The sequence below is a fragment of the Condylura cristata genome, unplaced genomic scaffold (assembly GCF_000260355.1).
Source record: "Condylura cristata isolate star-nosed mole 26May11 unplaced genomic scaffold, ConCri1.0 scaffold00038, whole genome shotgun sequence".
Lineage (NCBI taxonomy): Eukaryota > Metazoa > Chordata > Mammalia > Eulipotyphla > Talpidae > Condylura > Condylura cristata.
The window spans coordinates 7,025,920-7,051,496 of NW_004567139.1; the positions used below are offsets into that span (position 1 = coordinate 7,025,920).

General features: G+C 60.1%; 1 protein-coding gene across 1 annotated transcript in view; it reads right to left on the reverse strand.

Annotated features, from left to right (window-relative positions):
• SDK2 (sidekick cell adhesion molecule 2) overlaps positions 1-25,577 on the reverse strand; it is a 127,348-nt gene that overhangs the window by 96,116 nt on the left and 5,655 nt on the right. The window contains exon 3 of the mRNA XM_012732987.1: positions 8,205-8,364. Within this exon, the coding sequence (XP_012588441.1) occupies positions 8,205-8,364 (160 nt within the window). The remainder of the gene's footprint in view (positions 1-8,204; positions 8,365-25,577) is intronic.

Below are 25,577 nucleotides of genomic sequence, written 5' to 3' on the forward strand. Positions count from 1 at the left end.
CCCGCCTGTGGGGAGGGGGTGGGAGAAGAGGGGCGGGCGGAGGGTTCAGGGGAAGGGCAGCTTGCTCGCTGGGGCCCCCTTGCCCCAGCCCACCTCCCCACCCCTCCCTGAGGATTATGACATTTCTAAACTCGTTAACTTTTAATTACTACCTTCCGTCTGCCTGAGTGCATTGGCTTGGTGCCAGGTACATCGCTATTAAAACTCAATTTATGTCCATCATAACTAATTCCTGCACTTCAGCTTCCTCACCAGGAGGCCTCGATTTCCAGACAAGGTGTCCAAACTCAGGCTGAAAGGGCATCAGTCTCCCAGGAGCCTGGATCTGGGGGTGGGGTCTGGACTCCTGGGGGCAGAGGAGGAGCCAGGACATGGGGGGGGCGGGGCGAGGCGGGCGGGGTCTGCAACTCACTGGCCCCTTTAGAGAGCCGTGGCTGACCAGACTGCCGTGTGCGGTCCTGATACGTCATGCCCACGGGACGCACAGGGCCACGGAGGCCAGAGTGTGCAGCTGGACAAAGGGACACACTTGGGGTGGCGGCAGCTGCGGCCTTTCAGTGTCCACCTAGCCCAGCACTGTGCTGACCCTTCGTGGGGACAGGAGGGTGTTCCGTGGTGGGAGGATGGCCTGAACGAACCCCACAAACACAGGTTTGATGGACTCCACCCCTACCCCAGACCACGGCCCCAAGGACCACAAATCCCACGATGTATCACCACGAAGGAGGGTGAGGGAAGCGAGGGCGGGGTCAGCAGCCGGGCTTGGCAGATGACCGGCCCCGCGCCTGGGGGCTCTCTGGTTTTTCATCAGCCTTCAGCATGCTACTGGGTTCCCGCTCAGTGGAATGGGTACGAACGCATTCACCAATGTCCTCTCCCCCCAGTGTATCGCTCCCCTCATCTCCCCTCTTGGTAAACCGGCCCTCTACTGGCCTTCCTGTGTGCCTGCAGTTGCACCTCCTAAGTTCCCTTCAGGCGCGTGGGCGAGGACCCACACTCAGGCCACCCCACTTCACGCTGGGGCTGCCAACAACTCCTACAAGGTCAGGCCTCAAGAGACAGAACGGTAACGGTGGTCCCAGGGACGGGGCGCTCCAGGTTCCCTCCCCACCCAGGGGAGGGTGGGGCAGAGTGGGGAGGAGAAGCCAGAGGAGTGGGAGGAGGAGGGAGAGAGAGGAAGCCCCGAGCAGAGAGAGGTGAAGGAGCTGCACTTGGCCTCCGCTTAGACCAGGTGTTAGGGCAGGGACGTCCTAAAGGACCTCTGCAGCGTCCTGTGGACTCCGCCCCCTGCTCCAGTGATTGGGAACTACAACTCCCAGCAGCCCCAGGGAGAGAACTGGGAGGACCCAAGGGCGGAGCTAGCAGGAATTCTGGGACTTTGGGGGATAAAAATAGAAAGCGGTTTTCCAACTGGACTCTAGAGAGGTAACGGCTCTCTCTCTCTGGAGCAAGTGCTCTCAGCCTGTGTGACTGGGGGGCTAACAGCCTGAGTTTGGGACTCAGAGCTCCAAGTTAGCGGCTCTGGTAAAGTATTCCAGCTACTTTCTATCCCTCTCTCTTTCCCTGGGTTGTTTCCTTTTCCTCTCCCCTTTTGTAAATAAACCCGTTATTGACCCTTTTGTGTGTGTCTGCAGAGTTACTGGATTTTGAGCGCACCGGTGAGGCCCACAGACAGGCGGCCCAGTCCACTCTGGGCGACACGGTATCACAGGGACTGAGCAGGCACCTGACCGACAGCCGCGGAGCCGCGCCTTCATCTTGACTTGGGTCCCGATTCTGCTCCTTTCCTCCCAGACGGGCCTGGCCCCTTCCGCCCTTTCCTGGGGGTCCCTGCCAGAAGGTGCCTTAGATGTGCGGGCTTTGGGGCCTCAGCCATCCTGGACGAGCCCTGTGGCTGGGCATTGCCCACGAGGGGTGGGTAATTTGGAGTATGTTTCATTGGAAACTATATATTTTTAAAGATTTATTTATGCATACAGAACTGGGGTGCAGGCCACAGGTGTAGGGGTGGTGAGAGGACTCACCAGAGTCAGAGTGGGGAGCAGAACAGGCAGATCGACGAAGTACACTGCTGAGGGGAGCAGTGGGTGGGTAAGGAGAGGTCTGTCTGGACATGTGGGTCACCTCCGGGGCGGGGATCGAACTTGCACTGAAGCGTCTGCAGCCAGCTTGTAGTGCTGTGCCCTAACCCGTTGCGCCACCAGGGAGGGCCCCACTGGAAATTTTAACTACAGGCCTTCTCTTTATTGCACACGACTTGTACTAAAGTTATTTTCTATTGAAAGTCTTATGTACTAAACTATGTTCGTCTTTATGCAGCAAATGACAGAACCTATTTAGAGCAGATTAGGCAGGTCTGAGGGCCCCGGGTGTCCCTTGCCCTGCCCCATGGCAGACCCAAAGTCTGCCTCCCTCATGGACCAGGAAGCTGGCCCTCCTGGAGCAGGACCCTAAGAGCACGTGGCTGCTGGGCCTGCCCCGGTAGTCATAACAAGTGCTGACCTAGGCGGGGTGAGCCAGGACTAGTTCTCCTAGGTCAGTAGGCTCGCTGGTACCACCCCCAGAAATCTGGGCCGAAGACGAGCAGGGTAAGACAGCTTGCATCCAGGGGCGAGATGCAGGCTTGGGGCCCCAAACATCCTGGGTGAATCCCTCCTCCGCAGTATGGCTGTGTGACCTTGGGCAAGTTGCTGACCCTCTCTGAGCTGTGATCTCTATTCCCGAGGCAGAGCTGATAATAGCATTCTCCCAGGACTGCTCCCAGCACCCACGTGGATACATGCTGCAGGGCCCTCTGGGAAGCCGGCCAGCCCGTGCCGCTGGCTCTCACTTGTAGGACAGCCCAGAGGATAAGCGGGAACCAAAAGCCGTGAGTTTCTCTTCATCTTCCCTCTGAAGAACCTCAAAGCCTGCAGTGGCCGTGCATGTCCCCGTCCCCCTCGTTGGCCAGGACTGTTACAATTAGGGTCACGGCCTCACCAGACTTTCTTCTCCCCGCTGCTGAGTCTGTAGTTCCCAGACACCGCGGCTGCCAGACATCAGCCTGGGGGTGGCGTTGGGGACCCCAACTTCTGAGCTCCCTTTTGCACACCTGTTCTTCTCCAGGCCAACCAGGAGCCAGTGGGCACGTGAAAGCCTCCAGAGCGGCACTTCTCCAGCACACGGAGGCGGGTGTGTGCGCGTCAGGCAGCTACCTGACCTCCGCTTCTACTTGACTTCAAGAGTGAGAATGATCGTGGGAGAAGGCACCAGCAGGCCCGGTGCAAAATCGGGCAACGACCTCTCCCGCCTCCCCTGGACACCACCGGATCCCAGTTTCTGGAGCTGGTGGGGTCACTCCCCGCCTTGTAGTGTGGGCTCATGAGACGGATGAAAATGGAGGCAGCACTGATTCAACCTGGGGAGACAGCCCCCTGGGGAGCGGAGGGGGCGGGGCAGTCGGACGGAGAGGCTCCGGGGTCGCCAAAGGGGCCCGACTTTCTGGGAGTGACCACCCTGCACCGTCAGAAAGTCGCCCGGCTCCCCGGTGCTCCGACACTGCAAGGCTGCAAGGTGCATACTCGTAAGCACACCGTCCTGATGCGTCTGAGCTTCCAGGTCAACCTGAACACGCCCACTCCGACAGCCCCCTCCCAGGCAGTGGAGCCGACTCCCAGCCCTCTGGGGGTTCTCGGGGTCCGCATCTCACCCCCAGGGAAGGGATCTCTTTCTCTCGGTGCTCGGGTCACCACAGCCGCCGCAGCTCTGAGCTGACAATGCGACACCTGTCATGCAGCGGTAAAGATGTGCCACCCAGGGGCTTGGATAAGGGGGATGGATGCTGGCCGTGGCCTCGGGGGAGCAGGGTGCAGGGCCCTAGGGAGGGACTGATGTATTCGTGCCAGACTGTCCCTTACTCTCGAGGCAGACAGTGTCATTTCCTGTCTGCTGCACCAGGGACGGGGCTCATCCCACAGGATCTCACTTCATGTACGCAGGGGTGCTGCATTCCAAGCCGAGGAACAATCACCCAGGCTGGCTGAGGGGTTCAACCCGAGGGCAGAAGCAGCAGGGGCCAGGTGATACTCGAGGGGGGCTGTTTCCACCGTGCTCTGCATGCCCCTGCTCACACATACTTGCGGCTACCCCCCCCCCCAACATGCACAGGCCTCACGCCGTTCTGTGCAGGCCCGCTGTGAGAAAGGCTTCAGAGACGGTGTGGATGTGAACTCCCAGCTTTGCAGAGGGCAGAGCTCCACAGCAAAATTTATGGCAGTCCTTCCAATCTTATTTTCTCTCAACTCGCTGAATAAATTCAGCCATCTTTCTGCCTGGAAATTGGATATTCTCACCAGACACCAGCCTAGGGTTTGCAAAAGACTAGAGGACCTGAGTGGTCGGTTGGAGAAGCAGGGGCACGCCCAGGCCAACCTCCGTGTGACACAATTTTCCAGAGATATTTATTCAAAAAGAGGATATGGAACATTTCATTGAGTCCCAAAGCAAAAAGTGCCAGAGATTCAATGGTGTCATGTTCAAAAGAGCCAGGATCAGACGCTCCAGTGGCCAAATTTAGGTTACTGTGAGCAAAATGAATAAACCAGGGATAGATTAACACACATTGAGTAGGTAAAATTATCCACAAGTTCATGCTGATGCTAAGTTATAAAAGGGTGAGAAAGGAAAGCTGTGGTTTTTTTTTTAAAGAATGCCAACTAATTCAAGGAAAAGGAATGCTAGAAACAGGAATTCTATCTATTTATCACGCTCATCAAGGGGATGACTGATTCAGGTAGACTCATCAGTGGATCCCAAGCCCGAGTGGGAGGTTCTTGGGGAAGACAACATTCCCGGTCTCAAGTCATCCGAAGAGAGGATGACACTCCAGTCCGTCCCCAGAAGAGAGGACGGTAGACAGCTTGCTGTGGGCAAGCCCTGCCCTGACCCATGACTGGCTAACGGGCATTTGGGTCTGAAGCACTGAGAGAACACACCTGTATAATATTCTTGCCAAAAAAGCTTAATTGCGAATTTCACTGTGAGGCTATCAAGGCAAAATGCACACTGTGGAGAGTCCTTCCGCAAAGCTGGCAGGACTCTCAAAAATGTCAACGCCAGTGTCTTCCTCGAGGCGCAGGGTAAAGTCTCAGCGCTGTGCTGCTATCCAGGCTGTGGCTGGGGTTCAATATCTGGCCGGGAGTGACCCCAGGGCGCAGCAGACCTCTCCTGTCTTGCTTGCAGCTCGCCCCACAGTGGGTTTCAGTAGATCATCTGTTCTGCTCCCCACTCTGTCTCTGGTGAATCCTCTCACTGCCCCCCACACCTCTGTGCTACACTCCAGTTCTTATAGATGTAAATAAATCTTTAAAACAACCAAACCAAAGTACGCCAGTGCCGTGAAAAGTAAGATAAAGCAATAAGGAAAGTTCTAGATTAAAGAAATCTGATTAAAGTTCACGGTGTGGTCCTGACTGGATCCTGCATCAAGCAACAGCAATAAAAATGGTCCCAAGGACATACTGGGACAGATGGAAATTTTGAATTTGGACTAAGTATTGGATCGGAGTATTGTACCTAGTGAAAACCATTTCTAGTGAAAGTTAGGTCGGGGTTTGGGGGAGGGGAAGGCCTGGCTCTTAGGAAATGTTCCTTGGGGGAAGTGACACCATGCCTGCCGTGGGGAGTGAGCATCAGGAGTCAGGCCCTCGTTGGGGGCAGGGTGGGGAGTGACGAGTCCTTTCTTGCCAATGTGGTTCCAGCAAGGTGGGGGGGGGTACCACACCCAGCCGCCAGAGTACACGCATGACCAGGCCTGGCCAATCACAGTGCGTGAGCCATGCTGCTTCACTGTGATTGGCCAGGGGTGAACTGAGCTGGGCCAATCAGAATCCTGCCCTGGGAGTTTCTCTGTGGCGCTTTCAAGGCAGTTTCTTCCCTCCCGAAAGCAGTGGCTGTCAGCCTGTGACCCCTGAACTGATGGGGCTCCCTCACCCCAGGAAAACTGAGTCTGCGTCCAGCGGTGGGCACAGCTGAGCAGCCCCAGGGGAGCGGGGCTGGCAGGGCCATGTTCTAGACCCCACGTCCTGGGACCCCGAAGCTCTGACCTCACTTCTGTGATCTACTTGCGGTGCATCGTGGGAACACTGGGAAGGCGGAGTGTGGGGGTGACGGACAGTCACAAAGGGCAGAGAGTGGAAGAGGGGGAGAAGGAGGAGTGGGGAGGAGGAGAGGGAGAGAGACAAAGGAGAGGAAAGAGACAGGGAGGGAGCGAGAGGGAGATGGAGGGAGCACGTGTCCCCCCAGGGCCGGCGCGATCCAAGGGGAGGGGCGAGGTCTGCGCACAGACCAGAGAAGGGGGCCTGTGTGGGGAGCGGTGCTGGGACCAGGCTGGCAGGGCTGACCCCACGGGCGGCCCGACCCTTCAGAGCATCCATGGCCACCCGAGGAGCGGAGACCTCCCCTGGGGGGTGGCACGTTCTCAGTGCAGGAGGTCCTGCTCAACCAGCACCTGGCACGGAGCTGCCGCCAAGCCCTGGCAGCCGGTGCTGGGAGCTGGGGGCGAGGAGCAAGCGGCTGAGTTTCCCAGGCAAGCTCGTTCATGGCCCCAAGGGACCCCCCAGCCTCTGACGTGGAACGTCTGCTTTCTCCCCGCTACAGTGCCCTAGACTTGGACCCTCCGACTCCACGAGAGGAGGGAACAGACTGAAGCTCCCGACCCAGGGTGGTATTTGACGGCGCCTGACATCGGTGAGCTGGTGACTCCAAGCCTCCGCTCGCTCATGTGCAGGAGGAACAGAACGGAACCCGCCCACAGGATCGGGAGAGATGAGCCAGGACCTCGCAGGGTGACATCGCCATCGCTACCCCCAAGTCAGTGTCACTGTCGGCCACCAGTGTCATCTTTACCGGCACCATCGGCTGGGCCTGCTGCCCGGCGGCTTCCAGGGACAGAGCTGTTTCAGAGGACGCCCAGTCCACGGTGGGGCAGGTCTGAGTCTCAGGCTGAGAGGGAGTCTGTGCCTGGACACCTCCACCCCTGGGTCCCTGCGAGTCCAGGGCACCAGAATGGCTTGGAGCCTGGTTGAGCGCCTCCTGGATCCCGCCGCTGGCTCCCTGCCAGGCGCAGTCCCGGGCAGCCCTGGACCTGGAGGCTGCACCACACACGCTGCCACTCCAGTGCATCCAGAGGAGAGGACAGACTCACACCTCACCGACTCACCACTGCCCAGGGGCTGCCAGGCAGTGCTCAGGAGGGGCTCTGGGCGCTCACCTGAAAACCACCTCCGGGGCTGTCAGAGAGGCCCTGGACACTTTGGGGCTCTCTGAATTGGCACTGCAGGGCCTCCTGCCTCCTGTCCCGGCCCCTCCTGCTCCCTGCTTTGCCACAGTGGCCACACCCACCAGTCAGTCCAGTCCAGGGTCAGACTCAGGATCTGGGGTCACCCCAGACTCTGGCTTCCCTGCTTCCTGAAGACGTGAGTGCTTCTTGGAGAGGACAGACGGGGAGCAATGAAATCCCCCCCTCTCACTTGCACCCCTTGTCTCGTTTGCATTCCTACCCCTGCAGCAGGTCTGGCTCCACACCCCCAGGGCAAGACAATCTTGTTTTCCCAACAACACTGATTATGCACCAGACAGGGGTGGGGCCACGGAAAGAAGACAGAGAAGGAGGGAGGGCGGGAGGGCCGGCGGCACTGGCGGGGCGAGGGGGCAGGGGCAGCCCCTTATGCTGACTCAGCTGGCACTTCTGGGAGCAAACCCGCAGCCCCCCCAAGACTCAGCTCTTGTTCCCTCTTTTCCTTTCCCCCACTTGGGGGCTCCAGGTGGGAGCACAAACAGCTGGAAGGGGTGGGTGGGCCACCTCCATGTCCCACCTAAACTGCCCCCTACAGAACATGTCTTTGTTACTGACGCCCAGCCTGCTCATGCTCCATCCCTCTGTTGCAGCCAGAACCTCCAGTGTTGTCCCTGGAAGTGGGGGGTCTTGGGGGGCGGGCTGCAGCCACTGCCAGTCCAGCTGCTGCTGGAGAGCGTCACACCCGGTCCTGCCCACCCAGCCCTGGGCAATAGGCCCCGTCCACCGTGACCGGGCCCCAGCCCCCTGTCGCCCTCCGCTGGGTTCAGCAGAGCAGGGCTCTGTCCTCCTGGCCTCCAGGGCCCCGCCAGGCCCCACCGCCCCGCCGCGCCCCACCCGCCGGCCCAGGAGGAGGGAGGGCGAGGCTTGCCTGTACTCCAGGGAGAACTTGGTCAGCTCCCTGCTGTTGTGGAGCCACTTGAACTCCAGCGGCCAGCTGCCCTCCGCCATGCACGTGAGCACCAGGCGGTTGCCCTCCAGGTGCACCTGCGTCCGCACCGGCTCCGTCTTGAAGTACGGGGCCACGTCATCTGTGGGGAGACAGAGGACAAGTCACCGGAGGCCGCTTGCTCCCCTTTGTGTTCTCGTTAGGCGCCCGGATGCCCCTGGGGAGACCCGGCAGGTGGGGCCGGGCCAAGGGGCCGGGCAGAACTGGGGCTGTGCGCCCTCAGGGGTCCTGCTCCAGACTGAGCCCCCACAGCCACCAACCAGCCCCCACTCCCTCCTTCACAGAGTCCCGCTGCAGCTACCCTATGTCGCAGGGCTTCTGTCTCTCCCTCTCCGGGTCCCCACTCATTCCATGCCCTTGGTTGGCTTCTGGACGTCTCTCTCCGGGCAGGAGGGAGAAGGTGCCACCGCCTTAGTCACAGGGACTAAGTGTCCCTGGAGAGCAGGAGATACACTGGAGATGGGAGTCCTGCTCCCCCAGGCTGGGGGACCCTCAAACATCAAGGGCAGAGTCCACCCAATGGGCCTTGCCCCCGCCAGGCTGCCTGATCCTCAGCCCAGGTCGTGGTCAGCACGCCTTGCCCGCTCTCACACAGGACCAGCTGGCCGGCCTCTCCGGCCACTCCGCCCTCTGCCCTGACTCGTCGCCAGCGTAGACGGAGACCGTGAGCTCCCAGACCCTCCACCCCATGGACCTGGACAGAAATGGCCCTCCTGGCCAGTGTGGAGCAGGGATGTGATATAGACAGGGGTGACAGTGGGCACGGGACACGGACAGACGGAGGAAGGGGGGAGGGGCTCCGAGCCCGGCCCCGAGCTCACCTGCCCTTCGAGGTGAGGGGCCGGGGAAGAGGTGCACGGGGAAACAGCCCAGGCTGAAGCACCTGCTAGGTTCTGGGCTGTTCCAAGAGCCTTCACACCTGCTCATTCGACCTCAGGCACCCCCGGGCCACACAGGGTCGGGATCCACTTTTTAAGAGTCCTTAGAAGCCGGGCTTACCCGGCTGCTGGGAGAAGTGGGCAGCAGACCCACTGCAGACCCCCAGGGGCTGGGTGCCCACCGCACCTGACTTGAGGAGGGTGGGGTGGCTGCCAGGGTGGGAGGGAAGGACAAGACATAGACCCCCGTGCGGCCCCGCACCCCTGCACTTGCTAGGAGGAGGAAGCAGTTCCGGAGGCCACCCTGGGGGCCCGGGGCACACACACCTGCTGAGGGCTGCCCAGGCCTGCTGCTCGCCTTGGCTCTGCCCTGGGGACAAAGGGAGGGCTCCCCACAGCTGCTAAGGAGCCCCTAGGCGTGAGGCCCAGTCGCTGCCCCCTGCGCTCCCCATCACGAGGTACCCCAAGAGGCGTGGGTGTGCTCCAGGTCGCACAGGAAGCAGCTGGCAGGGCAGGCTGGGGATCCAGGCCTCCAGGCCCCCGAGGCGGTGGGGGTGGGCTCGGGACGCCTTCCTGGGCATGCTTGCCCTCCCACCTCCAGACACGGTGCGAGCACGTTCATCTTCCCGAGTCTCCGCTTCTCCAGCAGGAGTCACAGAAGGAGAAACAGCCCTGGGCAGCCTCGGGTCTCAGCGAGAGGCCTGGAGCAGCGGCGTGTGCCTGGCCCAGTGCCCAAGAGCGGGCATCCCTGCCAGGGCGGGGCTGCACCGTCCTGGCAGGCTGTCCGCCCGAGGATGAGGTGGGTACCGAGGAGTCCCTCCGGCACCCCCGGGGCCTCAGGCTCTGACTCCATCCTCCTAAGCTCAACCTACCCAGAATGGGGTGCCCAGGGTCTTTGGATGACAACTGAGGAGATGCCCCCCCTGGGACTTGGGTCCAGGGAACTGGCCGGCCTGCGTGGCGCCCACTCACGGCCCCAGTCTCAATCTTACAGATAACTTGCAACTTCTTGGACGAGTCTGCCTTGGCCCCTTCCCTGCTACTGGCCCTGACCCCAGTGGCCAGGAGGGGACACGGGGGCCGGTAGACCTGGGGCAGGTGGCTGAGCTGGTGTGCCCAGCAGCCCCGCCCCTGCCCGCTGGCTCTGCTCGCAGCCGCCTCCCAGTGACCGCCGAGGCTGGGATTTGATGCTGTGTTCACTCTCCATCCCTCTTCGCACAACTGTCCTGTGGGCAAACGGCCTTACAGATGGCAGAAAGGTGCCTCTTCTAGAGCGTGTACAGGGAGGGCCCTTCCCAGTGCCCGCCCACGCCACCCTCCCAGGGGAGCTGCTTCTGGGGTCCCAGCCTGCTCAGGCCTGCTGGAAGGGAGGAGAGGCCGGCAGGCACCCATTTGCCAGGGAAGATGATTCTCCACCCACCAGCTCCTCTCAGTTTAACAAACGGGCACATCCGCACTTCAAAGGCGCATTCATATTCTCCAGCAGCTTTCAAGAGCCCTTTGAATCCCATTTTCAAAAACCCTCTGTTAGTTCCTGTCATCACTCGTTTGTTTTAAAACAATAACATTCCCAGCCCCCCAGTGATTCAATCCCTTGGATGCGGGGCTGACTCAGAGCCAGCACAGCCAGCCGGGTGGGCGGTGGGGGTGCGGAGGGGGTGCTTGCGTGCACACGCCGGCACCCAGACACCCTCGCCTCTGCAGCCCGGCTGGCTGGGCAATTTGCTCCCAGGTTCGAATTTGCCTGTTCATTCCTTGGGCTCTCCGGGGGCACCAGCCTGGAGCCGAATGCCTTCTGCTTGGCTGGGTGGATTCTAGCAGCTGCTGGAAATGATGACTTGGGGGGGAGAGGCAGTGGGGAGGGGATACCCTTTCCAGAGAACCTGCTGGGCCCCAAGGCTGGGGGCATTTCTCGTCTCCCTTTATCCTCACACGATGGCCGGAGGGGCCAGGGCTCCTTCCCCCAAGGCCTGGGCTGTAGGATGGAGGGTCATATCCCCTTCCCATAGAAGCCCCTGCTTCTGAGTGGGGGGATGTGGGAGGCAAGACTGGGAAAGGACAGGGTGTCCGCCAGCTGGTTTGCCTGTAGGCCTGCTCTGGCTGGAAAGCAGGAGATGGATGGATGGGGGCTGGGTGGTTAGCGTATGTGCAGGGGAGGAAAGACAGGGATAGGGCAGGGGAGGGGTGGGGTGGCACGGTGCACCTGCCTGTGCTGTGCATGAGTCTTTGTGTGTGTGTGTCATTCATCTCTGGGTGTGCACGTCTGTGTATTCAAGTGTCTCTTTGTGTATTTATGGGCAGGAACAGGGTTCTAGGTTATAAATGGACAGATGGGTAACAAATCATTGACCCTGGGCCAGGGACTTCATCGCTCTGCATTTCCATTTCCTGAACTGTAAATTGGGGTTACACTCATTGTGAGGCTCAAGTAAATGAAAAACATAAAGTGTTTAGAAACGTGTTTGGTGTGCATAGGAGGGTTAGCTATTATTAGAATTGATCACATATGCAGCAGGACAGATCACCGTGGAGAGGCCAAAAAGGTCTTTACAGTCCTGGTCCTACGTGTGTGCAGTGGACAATACGTGACAGCCCTGTCAGAGACCTCATCAGTGGGACAGGGGTAACTGAGATGGATAATTACCCGCTGTGAGAACGGCTGGTTGGATAGAAGAATCAACATACAGACCTCATTCTCTTATACTTTTCCTCGTTTTGCAAACTCTCACATGAAGGGTTTTCTTTTTTAACGAGACAAAGTGATTCTAAAAAAGCCATCAGCAAACGAAGAGCCAAGGACATTGTGAAAAAGAGTGGTAAATAGAAGAGACTAGTATAGATACTGAACTATATTCTAAAGCCGTAATAACTAAAACAGTGTGCACGTGCACAAATAGACTGATGAAGCAGTAGGTCTAAAAATAGACCCTAATACATATGGAATTATTTAACATATGATGAAAGCGGAATTTCAAATCAGTGGGGGGAAATCAATTATTTAACAAATGGTTTTGGAATAGCTAGGGAGCCATGTGGGGAAAAAAGTAAAGTTGAGTCTCTTCTTCACACTTTACCTCAAAATAAATGCTAGATGGATCAATGTTTTAAACATGAAAAATGAAATTCTCACAGAACTAGAAAAAAATCACAGTGATTTAAAAATATCTAATCTCGGTGAAGCCAAGTACTTTCTAAGTACGCTACAAACTCCAGAAAGTCGTAATACAGAGTGATACCTTCAACTAGATAAAAAGTCTGGGAGGAAAAAAAAAAAAGCCAAATGCCCGTAAACAAAAAGAAGCGACAAAATGACAAACTGGGGAACTGGGCGGGAGGGGGGGTGGTGGGGAATATTTGCAACCTTTATCATGGACAAAGAGCTCATTTTCCCGACATAAAAAATACTCCCATCAATCAACAACAAAGAAGATGAACAGACCCACAGAAAAATGGGCAGAGGATATGAAGAGTTCACAGAAAAGAATTACAAATAACTCTGGAACCTCTACAAAGACGCTGAGCCTCACGATAAGAGGAAGACTCAATAAGCTGCCATTTCCCCGCCATCGCTTCGCTAAGATCTGCACGTATGATGCATGCCCTGGGCGAGCCAGCCCTGGAGACCCAGCGTGGCAGCATCTGGCAACTCTCAAAGAACTAAAACTGCACCACCCCCAGCCCCCTTCAGGGATTCATCCTCCCAGACACTTGCTCTGGGTGTCTGCAATGACAGCATTTCAGAGCAGCGCTATATTTTGTACCAGCCAAAGCTTGGAAATGGCCTGAAAGGCTGTCAAGAGGGCCCTGGTTAAAGAAACGATTGCAGCTCAAACAATGGGACCCCGGAGCGTGGGGCTCTGGAGCCATTTCTGAGCGCTGTGGTTAAGTGGGGGGAAGCGAGGTGTAGCGGAGGGTGTTGCCATTTGAATACACATTTTTTCCTCTTCAAGTACAAAAATATATTTGCTGGCATGTGCACAGGCATTTTCTAGGGGGTTCCATCAGAGTGGGCTCTGTGGTGCCAGGACCGCTTTTCTCTCTATACCTTTTTGTAACTTTCTTTCTCACGGCTTGCTGTCTTATCACGGACTTACATTTTGTTCTACAGTTTGCTCTGTAAATTATTACAGAAACCTTGCCTTAGCATAAAAGGTAACTTGCTTGAATTTCCAGAACGGTGGACTTGTCCAGAAACATCTGTCTCTGGCAATTTTTTTTTTTTTTAAGCAAAGTAGAGGGTCTCCCTGAGCCAGCGTTAAGCTTTGCTGACTGTTGTTTTTTAGCTTTAATTCCTGGTTCTTCTCTGTTTTAGGTCTTGAGTCTTTTCTCAGACCCAGACGCGAGGCGTGCGCCATGCAGAGTTCTGAACGCGCGGGCGGCCCTCCAACACTGCCCTCTCTGTACTTCTCCCCTCTGCATCACTCGCTGAGTGGGGAACATTCGCTTACTTACCACAGCTTTGGGGAACTTTTAGGTTGCGTGACACAGGCGCGGATTAGTCATCTGGAATCAGGTATGTGAGCACACATGTATGTGGGCAGCCTGCTGGTGACAGCGAGGACAGGCCCTCTGAGTGGGACCTGGGGGGTCCCTACCACAGAGCCTGAGCCCCTGGAAGGAAGAGCAGCTTCTCTGGGAGGGAAGGACCCTGGCCCTGGGCTTGGTCCTCACTTTGCATCACAGCGGGGCCTCCTGCCCACCCCACCCCCCAATGCCCGCCCCCAGAGCTCCCCACTAAATGCCCTATTGTCATCCTCCCTTCCGCTCCAGGCTAAATGGCCCCACACAGAAGCTAACCTCAGCCTCAACCTCAACCTCTCATCCCCCCACAGCCCCCAGCACAAGAACGTCATTTTTCTCCCCGAGTCCCTAAAGCTCCCTTCATCTGTCCTGGGACTTGACTTCCCAGACAGCCAGGGCCTGGGAAGTGCCAGCCAGTGAGGGGAGGAAATTGGGGTGAAGACCTCCACGTGCCACGCCACCTAATTGGCAGGAAGAACTCCCTCTGCCCTCCAGAGCCAGCTTCAAGGCGCTTCACCATGACAAGCCCCCTTCCCGGGTCTGCAGCACCTCAAGATTCTCTTCCACAGCTCCCTTCTGGGTACAGAGCATCTGCTGTCATGGGGAGCTGCTCTGGAATGCTGGGGTGAGGAGGGGACTGGGATCCTCGAACCTTCTTACCCCACAACTGGTTTCTGCACCAAAACCTGGGCCAGACCGGCCTGCTAGCCCGGAGCCCTTCCTACAGGGGGCGCTCACCCACGGGCAGCATGGGCCCAGGTAGTTCGTACCCCCAAACACCACGTCTCCCACGCACCCTTGATCTTGTTCTATTCTTGGAACTTTCCAGATGTGGAGCCTTCGTGTCCATCACTCAGCTGATTATCCTGACACCGTCTCAGGGTCCATGCTAGCGTGGCCCCATGTTACAGATGAGAACATTGATGTTCCAGAAGGCTCGGTCCTTTCACTTAGCCTCGAGCCCCGCGGATTCCTGAGCTCCGGCTCCTTCCATTACAGACTCAGCTTCCCTGAGCCAAGAACATGCAGCTGGCTGGCTAGCGTGTGGCCCTGAGTCCTGCTCGAACGGGTGGACTGGGCACGGACTGGGAGCCTGGTCCAAACTTGGCCCACTGCTCTGACTGTGAGGGGCCATGGCACAAAAAAGTCTAAACTCCTGGTCCAGGGTCAGCTTGTGGCCCCCTGGAGCGAGAAGGCCCAGGGCCCGCCTGCGCAGTGGGGTGGAACCCAGCTGTCCTCTGGGTTCCCACCAGAACAGGTGTGCCCTGCCACCCTTCCTCCAGCCCCCTCTCCCAGCCCCCTCTCGCTCCCCCCTCCCAGAGCTGGTGATTCTCCTTCCCACATTGGCTGTCTCTTGCTTGCACCTCTAATCAAGTCTTGCTTGGTTCAGCTACAGCTGGCATGCCCTGGGGAGCTCTTTCCCTAGAGGGCAAAGGGCCTGGTCTTCCGGTCAGGGCCTAGGGCATCTGCTCTTCCGACCCACCCAAGTGGCCTCTCCCGGATGTGGGCTTAGGGGGGGCAGAGGGTGTAATGAGTTCCCCCCATGAAGCCACAGCTGTCTCGGTGAATATTCCAAACCCGAGTCTTCCAGACTCAGCTCCCCTGTGACGCTTCTAAGCTGCCTCGAGAACCAGGTCTGGCCCACAGAGAGATGCATCGTGAGGTCTTGGCAGGGGCTAGGGGCCGGGGTTTTGCAGATAGCTGCACGGACCTGCCTGGGGGAGCAGCGAAGGGGGGGAGGTACCTGGGAGGCGCTCAGGAGGGCAGGGCCGGGGGTGAGGGCCCGGGAGAGTCTGCCAGGCAGAGCCCTGCTCCAGCCCAGGGGTCCAGAAGAAACATTCAAGAGCATTCAGTGCTGGCATATGCTGGCAGGTCCCTCTGGATGCCTGATAAACACACACTGGGGCAGCTGTTTCGCTCTCCCACGTTCCAGGGCCAGGCTTCACCTGCCTGCTCTTGTCCCACCTGGTCAGGCCAGGGCAAGCCAGCCCCCAGCCCACCCCACACCTGTCCTCACTGCCTCCCCCAAAGGAGATGCTAATTGATGCCCCGCCCCTTCCCTCCAGATGCCAGCCCAGCTCGCCCTTGCCGCCTGCGTGCCAAGTGCTTCATTAGCCAGGAAGGAAGGCGCTCGCCCTGCTTAATCTAATCCTGCCAGTGACCTTCAGGAACCAGGCACCTTCTGACGCTGGGACCGGGGTGGGGGCGACAATCAATTATGCCTCAGCCTTGGCAGCTGCTGCCGAATGGATTTCTCGCTCAGAAAAGCGTGTTCAAAAAGCATCTAATGGAACGGATCATCAATTTGTTTGAATACACATCTAATCTGATTAGGGGGACCCGAGCCACCAGGCCAGCCTGTTCAACTGAGCCCCCACAGAACCCTGGGGAATCATAAGCGCGGTTGAGGGGCCCAGCCCTGGGGGGGGGGTGCGTGTTCCAGACCCACCACATGGCCGAACTGGCCTGTTGTACACCCAAGCGAAGTGGCAGAGAACAAGAGGAATTGCGTGCAGGCCTCAGCCCAGGCAGGTGCCTTCTGGTTTTCTAAAGCCCCAGGAGCTGCACAGAGCTCAGGAAATGAATGAACGATTGAATGTGAGAATATGGTGAGGGGGCTCAACACAGAAGCAAGAGACGCCAATAAATTAAAAGAAGTGGGGTGAGGCTTATCGATGCCTACACGGAGTTGAATACATCCCCCCAATTCATGTCCTTCCTGAAGGCCCAGGATGACACTGACTTTGGAAATAGTGCCTCGTCAAGATGAGGTCACAGGGGAGCAGGGGACCCACTGGTGACCTTACCAGAGGCAAAAAGACACAGAGACGGAAACTCACAAGGTGAAGGTGGCGCAGACACGGAGAGTCCGCGTGTAAGCTAGGGAGCACTGCTCGGAGCCCCGAAGCCAGGACAGGCGAGGGGGAGCCTTCCCGTGCGTCCTCAGAGGGGCACGGCCCGGGGACACCTCGGTTTCAAGCCTGCAGCACTTGTCTGTTGTGGAAACGAGGTCCTGCGTGTGCACACAGACGTGTTTGCCTGTGGAAACACGGGCCCAGCACTCCATGGATGGCAGCAAAGTAGGGCTCTGGGGAGCGAGTCTGGGTCCTTCCAGACAACACACCGGCTGTGCCCGGGGCCGTAGCTCGAGCTGTGCCTTTGCCCAGACAGCCTGTTCTCTCCCTTCTGTCCAGTCACAGTGTCCAACCCACGTTTGCTCCTGGCCTGTGGTTCCCAGGCCAGTGAGTCACCCACTAAGACAGGGATGGGGGCGCCCATCAGCCCAGAGCCTGCAGTGCTGGGGGACCGGACCATGAGTGAAAAGGCGGACACGGGCTTTGCCAGGGACCTCCCTCGGGGAGGCCGGCCATCCGCAGGCTGGGCGGGAGTCTTGACCTTCCCTTCCAGCTCTGACCTGCCCGCTCCGAGGAGGGATGCGGGTTCTGACCTTCCTGGGGCTGGACTGGAACCATCTGGTTCTCATCCCGACTCAGGGACTCACTGGCTACGTGGCTCTGGGCTCTGTCTGTCGCTCGGTCTGCTCAACTGGAAGATGGAGTGACTCTGCCGCGTACCCCCGAGGCTATGCGAGGGGTCAGCGCTGGGCCCGTCCCAGAGCCAGGACCAGCCGAGCTGCGGGTAAATACTGCTGTGCCGTCCCCAGCCTGGCGTGGAAAAGAGATGGCTCTCATTTTTGATGGGTTTGTTTTGCAGTTAACACAGGGGAAAGGAGCTCTCCTTCCATTGCAGCGGGAGGGTTCAGAGATTAAACTTATACCATTGATTAGAGTGTTTTGCCTAACGATGTTATTATCATTTTAGTGTATTCAGATTCATTTGAGCTATAAAAGCATCGATAATAAAATTTTCACTAACTCCTCGGACACTTCTCAGGAAGAGTTGTGCTGCGGGAAGGGCGCCCGTTGACCCCAGTGACCTACCCCCCCAGCAGCCCCCCACCCCCGGCCCCAGGGGAGCCCTCCCGACATGAGGGGCTGCTAAAGCCTGGCTTGGGGGCACAGAAGCCAGGCCAGGCCAGGGGTTCCGCAGAGACTTGTCCTCCCGGCACCCATGCTCCCCGGGCAATGGTCTTGACAACTCTTCCCCAGCCTGGGCCTGAGCCTGGGGATTCTCCTCACGGGTGACACCAGCCCCCAGAGGCCTCGGCGGGGGCGGGGGGGGGTGAGGGGAGCCAAGAGCACAGACTCAAAGGCTCCCGACTGCCTCTACCCACCTGGGGGTCCCCGGTGTCCACCACCTTGATCCACTGGACACGGGGCACTGTGGGGGGGTCTGTTCCCCAGGGCACCCCTTTGCCTTCTCTTCCCCATTCGTGGTGCCTTGGGCCTGCACAGGAAGATGGGGTTGTGGGGTGTGGGGGGTGGGAGTGTGAGGGCTGTGCATCCAGCCTAGCGGGACTCACGCACTCAGGACAGCTGGGCTGGCCACAGCCGTGCCAGGGGCGCCTGCTGGGCCCCACCACTCTACACGGGACTTTCCAGCCAATTTCAGGGCTGCCCCTCCCCCCCGGGGCAGCTTAGCCAGGCAGCAGGGAGGGGAAACGGGGATTTCTGAAGGCTTAATCCACCCCGCGCTCCCTGTATTTTCCCATTTAACTTCCCCACCATGGGGGGGGGGCGGGGGGGGGAATCTTCCTGCTCGTACATTTCTCTCCCCTGAAGCTCTTACGGAAGAGAAGCAAGGAGTCACTGGCCGGGCAGATGGGGTCTCGCACCCACGGGGCCTCTGCTGCCTCCTCAGGGCAGCGGGGCTTTGGGACACGAGGGAGGGAGTCCGCTGGGCCCCGGGAGCGGCCGCGCATCCATCAGCCTGTGACCCCGCGCTCGGCGCTTTGTGGCGGGTGCAGAGACTGCGGAGCAGAAAATTGGAGTTCAATTTGCCGTCCATCCCGAGCAGCGCTCAGCCCATTGCCGTCCCTGGCAGGCACCTCTGCGCTTCATCATAAATAATAACACCACGCGGCTCGATGGTCCTCGCGGCAGTGACGGCCCGGAGCAATTTACAAGCTGGATTACACACGGAGGCTGCACGGCCGAGGCTGCCCCGGCAGCGCCTCCCGCCCGCCGCCGCCCACGCGCTCCCTGCCCGCGTCACCGGGGCCTCCCACCCGGAGGGACGCGGGGTGGCGTCCACCGCGGTCGCCGGCGTCAGCCCTGCCCTGGCCGCCTTCCCCGCCGCCCTTCCTGGCACCTGTTGTGAGCACAGAGCCCAGCGGCCTGGCAGAGGCGGGCCTGGCCGTCCCGGCAGGGCCACGGCGCCCTCCGGTGTGAGGAAGTGGCCTGGGTCTCCGCCTCTGTGCCTCTGTCCTCCCTGCGGCCTGTCTCTCTGCTCCCAAGTCCCTGTGGAGAGTGGGGCGCAGCAGAGACTGGGATCCTTCCCCTCATTAGTGTGGCCCACAAGCTGCGGCTGACACGGAGCCCAGAGCACCCACGCCTGCCCCGCTAAGGGGTTGGGCAGACTGGGGGCTTCCTCGGGGCCTCCCCGGAGGCTTTGGGGCCCTCTCCCATCAGGGCAGGAAAACACACCCCCAGCAATACCCGGATGAGGGACAGGCTGGACGGGCACAGATGGTGGGTGGCTGCCAGGAGCTGGGCGAGGGTGGGTGGGGGCGACTGCTTAGTGGGAATAGGGCTTCCTTTTGGGGGTGATGAAAATGCTTGCGGATGAAGCAGAGGTGACGGTTGTGGGGATAACGACCACACCCGCTCGCACCCACGCACTGGAATTATGACTTGAAAGTGGGTTTCTTTCTAGCTGTGAGGCTCATCACAACTTTATAAGAAATAAAAGCCAAAAAATGTAGGCCTGGCACGGGGTCTTCCCTGACCCCCCCTTTATTATCTGTCCCTGACTAAGCCCCCACAAGCCTCAGCCCCACGTGGCCCCCGTAAGTGGGGGGGTGGGCTGGGCAGGGAGGGGGTGGGCACTCGGAGCTATGTGTCTGCTTCTTGTTCTTCTGCAAGACCCAATGTCCCCAAGGCCAAGCCCAGGGTGAACCGTGAGCCTGGACAGGGAGGGGCGGGCACCGCCCCACACTCCGGGGGGGGCAAGGCCCCCGGGCCTCCTCCCAGGCTGCAGCTGCTCTGGCTGCCTGCTGCGGTGGCTTTTCTGGGCAGCAGTGCAGCCCGCTAGTGGGGGCAGAAGGGGGAGGGCAGGGGGCAGGCGGGGCCCGCTCCGAGGGGCAGCATTTGTTAGCCCCGCACAGGAGCCAGCTGGGCTCCCTGCCCTGCCCCTCGACTCTGCTGCTTTGAAAGCCCAGTCAGAGCCCATCTGTCACGCATGAAAGCCCGCGGGGAGGGGCCCCGGCAACCGAACCCGGCGGCTGAGCGCCCGCGTCCTCCACCCGCGGAGGGAGGGTGGCCCCCTCCCCCAGCAGCAGCGACCCTTGCTCGGTGCTGCACCCCCAAACCAGACCCAGCCCTCCCAGCCCTCGCTGGAGGATCTGTGTCCAGAGGCTGATGTGGGGGGCAAGTGGGAGAGACACAGACCCAAGGAAATTCGTAATGAGAGCCACACTGGGCTTACCAAGAGGTTCACATCAAAACGGGGCTCATGCCCAGTGTGGGGTAAGGAAGGGAGGACCGGGGCACCCTCCACACCCCACAGGCTCCATGTGTCTCCAGTGAGGAGCGTGGGTGGGTTACTGAGGCACGGGAGTCTACGGGGGTGTGCGCCCAGCTTTCTGGACACCCGGTCACCCGGTCTCTCCTGATGGCTCACGCTCTCGTCGTCCCAGCTCATCACCCCTCGCCAGTCCCCGATGCCAGCACCCAGCAGAGGCCCCACCACGTGGTGCACGTGTGTGCGCGTGCCCTGTGCATGCTGCGCCACACTCTCCGGTGGCTCGAGCCCAGGACCCCGGCCTTTGGAAGCCCCCGCAGGTTATAAAACATTGGGGGACACAGCAGGTCACCTGGCTCCAGGGCAGGAGCTCAGAACTGAACCAGGAATGGCGGGAAGCCTGCCGTTCCCAGGGCTCCGCGGTGACCCCAGCCCCCGCCGGTCACGGCCCACTCTCGAGGTCACGCCTCCGCCTGCCCTCCCTGGCCTGGAGCGCGGGGTGCCCGTGCAGAGCCCGAGCCCCGCTAATGGTGATGGACGACACGGCGCGGCCGGGCGGCAGACTGACAGGCTGGCAGGAGGCACAGCGTGATGGATGGCCCTGCACGGCCGTTTCCAGCGCGCTCCCCAGAAGGAGCCTTTCTGGGAAGGAGAGCAGCGGGGCGCCTCCGCTCCCCCCAGTGGGGTGGGCACGCACCCCTTCTTTCTCTGTGGTCTCCCTACTTCCCTAAGCGGAAGCCGCTGCCCTCTCCTGGCGATAGGGTAGGGGGTGGGAGGGAGGCTTGGCTTTCACGGATTCCCGAAGTGACGGAGCTGCTCCTGCAGCCCCCTTTTCCTGAAGGGACACCCCCAACCAGAGCGAGGACTTGGGAGTCCCACACTTACAGCCTCTCTCCTTTGGCTCTGCTGGACAAGTGCCCCCTCCCCCGCCCCGCCCCCAGCCAGGGTCCCAGGACCAGGCCCTGTCCATGGTCCTGATGGCCAGGTGGCCCATGCGCCCGTCCCCCTGCACAGGGGACACAGGTGTTCCAAGACAGGAAGCGACACAGCCCAGCCACACGCGTGGCCAGAATGGACACAGGCGGGTCTCCCAAGCCCTCCCTCCGCTATAACGTGGAGCTAGAAAGATAAGGGAGTCCCGCTGGGCACTCCGTCCCACTGTACAAGAGTCAGGGCCAAGGAGGGTGGGACAAAAGCCCCGTCTACTGTGGTGAGCGGAAGCAGGCCCGAGCCGTCACACAGCACCGGGTGTTGGAGCTGTCAGGAGACTCCCTCTCGGGGCCCCCAGTTCCCCGTAGGACAGACCAGGCTCATCTCTGCCATCTCTGCAGAGGCACAGAGGAGTCAGTGAGAGAAGGTGCTGGAAGCAAGGAGCCGGGAGAGGGAAGGGTCAAGCCTCCAGCTGTGTAAGACCGGAACAGGCTCTCGCAGGCAGCCAGCCCAGCAGGGGGCGGCCCCAGGGGGGCAGCTTGCTTACCGCTGGCCATGCCTGTGGCCAGGGAGCAGGAGGGCAAACTGGAGCTGTGGCTGGCAATAGGCAATGCCCGCAGGGGAAAGAGGGGGTTTCCAGGAAGGCTACAAGTTACTGGAAAGGACAATAAATTAATATAATAGGGCTGTTTGGCTGGTGACAAGGGATAAAACATGTGGCCCAAAAAGTCCCATGGGAGAGTGTCAAGAGGAAGAATGGGAAGGCAGGGTGGACCGGGAGAGGGGTGGAGCCGGGGAGCTCTGCGGGGCCTCCTGCCCTTGCCATCTCCTCTTGACTCTCTGCTCCCCTTCCCTCCAACCAGCGTGCTCAGCCTCAGGCTCAGGGGTTCTCTCCAGACACCCCACAGGCAGTGTTCTTGACTCCATCCGGCACAGAGGCCCTCGGCCTCAGAATGCTGCTTTACATGCGCTTCTCCTCGAGCCCACAGGACCACCCTCCACGGCCACGCCTGTCCCTCCAGCAGCGGGACAAGCGGGTGCAGCATGGGTGAGGAGGTGCCCAGACCGCGGGGGGTGAGCAGTGGACGGGGCGCTCAGGTCCAGAGCCCGGCCCAGCACCTCGCGAGGCCTCAGGCGCACAGGGCGGTGGTCGGAACTGCGCTCTCCTTACAAAGCTCAAAAATTGGGGTGCACCAGCCCTCACAGAGGGGACCACATCCCTGCACATACCCTATGCCCCGCAGCCCCCCAGAAATGTCCAGAATGGGGCCGCAGAGGAAGGAGCCAGCAGGGCAGGCCAGGTGCTCTCCGCCCCTCCCTGAGGTCTGCCGGCTCCCTCTGGCATGTCCCAATCCTGGCCCCCCCCGGCAGGTGTCCGGGGCACAGTCAGGCTGAGCCCTCTGCCCGTGGCCCAGCCACTCCGACCGTATTCAATCCCCCCAAGGTCGAGGCTTTTATTTCGGGGTGGGCAGAGGGGTGAGAGGGAGGCCGTCTGGACACGGCCAGTCCCAGATGACTTATGGGCCGGTCAGGACACCATCCCCGAGCTCCAGCCGGGGGCACGGGCCGGAGGGCCCTTGGCCCCTGCCCTCAGCCTTCTCGGGGGCCCCTGAACATCCCCCCACGGCGGCAGCCCCTTGGAGGCTCTGGATCATGCTCTTATTCCCTCTCTCCTGTCTCTCTCGAGCCCTCAGGCCCTATTTTGGCTACTCGAGCCGCCTGTCTACATCTCCGCTGGGGGAACTTCCTTACTTTTCAGTCGTAAGCAGAAAATATTTTCCTGTCCAGAAGAGGAATGAGCTGGGGAGAGAGGAGGCGGGGCAGCCGGTGCTAGGAGCCCGCTGAGCCGGTGGTGAGTGGACGGCGGAGCTGAGGGGCAGCGGGGGACGGGCAGGAACGTGGGGCCGTGCTCCTGGGCCTGCAGCAGCTTCGAGCCCCGAGCCTTAGGGAGGACACCCCACCCACTGTACCTCCATTTTCCTGTCTGAATGTGGAAGCAGCAATGTCAAGATGGAGATGGGCGTGATAATGGCCAGGTTGATGAGCTGGACTAGAAGGCTTAGTGAGGGCCGGGGAGGGCGGTCACCCCCAAATTCATGTCTGTCCAGACAGGTGGCCTTAATCTGGAAAGAGGGCCTTTGCAGAAATAATTTGGTTAAGACTAGGTCGTGCTGGCTTCCGGGGGGTTCTGAATGCGATGCCCTCTGAGAAGACCAGAGAAACGGACACGGGAGAAGCAGGCGGGGACGGCAGCCGAGGCTGGAGGGCTGTGAGGACAAGTCTCGGACACTAAGGGGGTCAGGAGCCAGGAGCGGGAGGCTCCCCTGAGCCTCCAGGAGCAACCGGCCAAGCTGCCGTCTTGAATTTGGACTCCAGGCTCTGAAGTTGAGAAGGAATATGTTTCTGGCCCTCCCTGGTGGCGCAGCGGGTTGGGACACAGTCCTGCAAGTGAGCTGCAGCTACTTCAGTGCAGGTTCGATCCCCAGCCCTGGAGCTGACCCACAGGGCTCAGCAGACCTCTCCTGACCCACCTGCTGCTCCCCTCAGCAGTGTGCTTCTTCCACCTGCCTGCTCTGCTCCCCGCTCTGTCTCTGGGGAGTCCTCTCACGGCCCCTGCACCTCTGGCCTGTGACCCAGTTTTGTATGCATACATAAATAAATCTTTAAAAAACAAAGAACACAGAACACAAAGTCCTTTTTGTCATCCAACCAGGCACACAGGGAGTGTTATGGCCACAGGGGAGTGCTGTGGAAATACGGTGGAAGTGCTTGGCTGTGCGGCCTCCTGCCCAAACACTCGGCCTTTTCCCGTCTCTGCTCCTGCGACCCCGGCTGACTCTTCCCCACCCGCCTCTCCCGGGCCAGTGCCGCTCCAACCCACAGCACGGGGTGCACAGCTTAACCTCCACAGTGGCACATTTTCACGACTTCTGTATGCATCTGTCTCTACACCTGTAGTTTCTCAACTGAGGATGACTGTCCCTCACCTGCACAGAGGGCACTTGCAACAGGTATTTTTGGTTGTTACAATGGACTGTCAGGGCTGCAGTGACCCCCCACAACACACAGGGCAGCTCTCCCTGCCCAAGCATGACCCCACCCACAAGCTCCTGGTGCCTGGGTGGGGGTGGGGGGGGCTGGTCTGGATCTGGGACCACACCTGCCATCCCAGCCTCTGAGTCGACCGCGCCGTGGCCCACAATGTGCAGCGGCCGAGTGAGCACCGGCGGGCTGCAGCCTGGCCCCAGACACCCAGCTTTTCTCAGAATGGGGGCTGCCAGCAGCCCCCCAGAATCAGAGAAGAAGGAGCAGAGAGAACTGTCCTTGAGAGAGACACAGCCTCTCCAGGAGCCAGGGCGGATACGACCAATTTAGCTAACAAGTTGCCAGGGTGTGCTAACGCTGCCAGACAATGAAATTGCCCTTCTTACCCGCACGCTGCCTGCCAGCTGATGAGACAGCGAGCTTGGTAATTAGGCCTGAAAGGCGGCGCCCCGGCGGGGGTTCCCAGGAACCAGGGTGCTGGGTCTTGCTTGTCCCACCGCGATGGGGCGGGAGCCCCAGCTGTGTCACTCCCGAGAGACAGGAGGCCTCAGCTTGGTCACGTTCCCTGGTGCCCGCGCGTGGCTGTCCTCTGTCCCGGTTTCCTTCCCCGTGCGGGGGACGGAGCAGCTAACCCCGCGGCCTCAGCACACAGGAGTTTTCCCAGATGGGCACTTAATAAAGGCTTTTAACAAGGCGCGAGAACATCGAAGGAGTCCTCCCCTTGCAGGTCCGACTCGGCCCTCCTGGCCAGCTCCCTGGATGCCAGTCGCCAATCTTGCTGCTCCGACCTAGCCATTGCCTGCAGCCCTCTGGTGCCCCTCCCGCCCCGGCCAGGCACAGCAGAGTAGCCCAGTGCAGAGAAGTCTCTGGCCCCTGCCGGGGTGGATGGGGTTGCCAGCCACAGCCTCCCGTTCCTCGCCAGCCCTGATCCTGGAGTCCCAATCACAGGCAGGCGTGGAGCCAGGCGCACTGGGGGCCCCCAGGGCCAGCTCTTGCCCACTGGCATGGCGGCTTGGCCTGGGTTCAGAGGCGGGCGGACAAGCCTGGGAGGGATGGCATCCCCCGCCAGCCAGCACATCTCCTGTCTGGTCGCTGGGCAGCAGCCAGGTGTGACTCTCCAGCGAGGGTGCAAACAGTCTGGCAAACCTCACTCCCGACCGACCAGCCCCAGGGCCACCAGTGGCCACGTCCTGGCTCAGATCCGCTCCACCCGCCGCCCGTGTCGCAGTCCTCTTCATCAGGCCGCCTGGCCAAGGCTCTCCATCCAGGGCACGGGGTTGCTGCCCGCAGCCAGCAGCAGCAGACAGGCCCTCTGCAGACCCCGGCTGGGCCCCAGCAC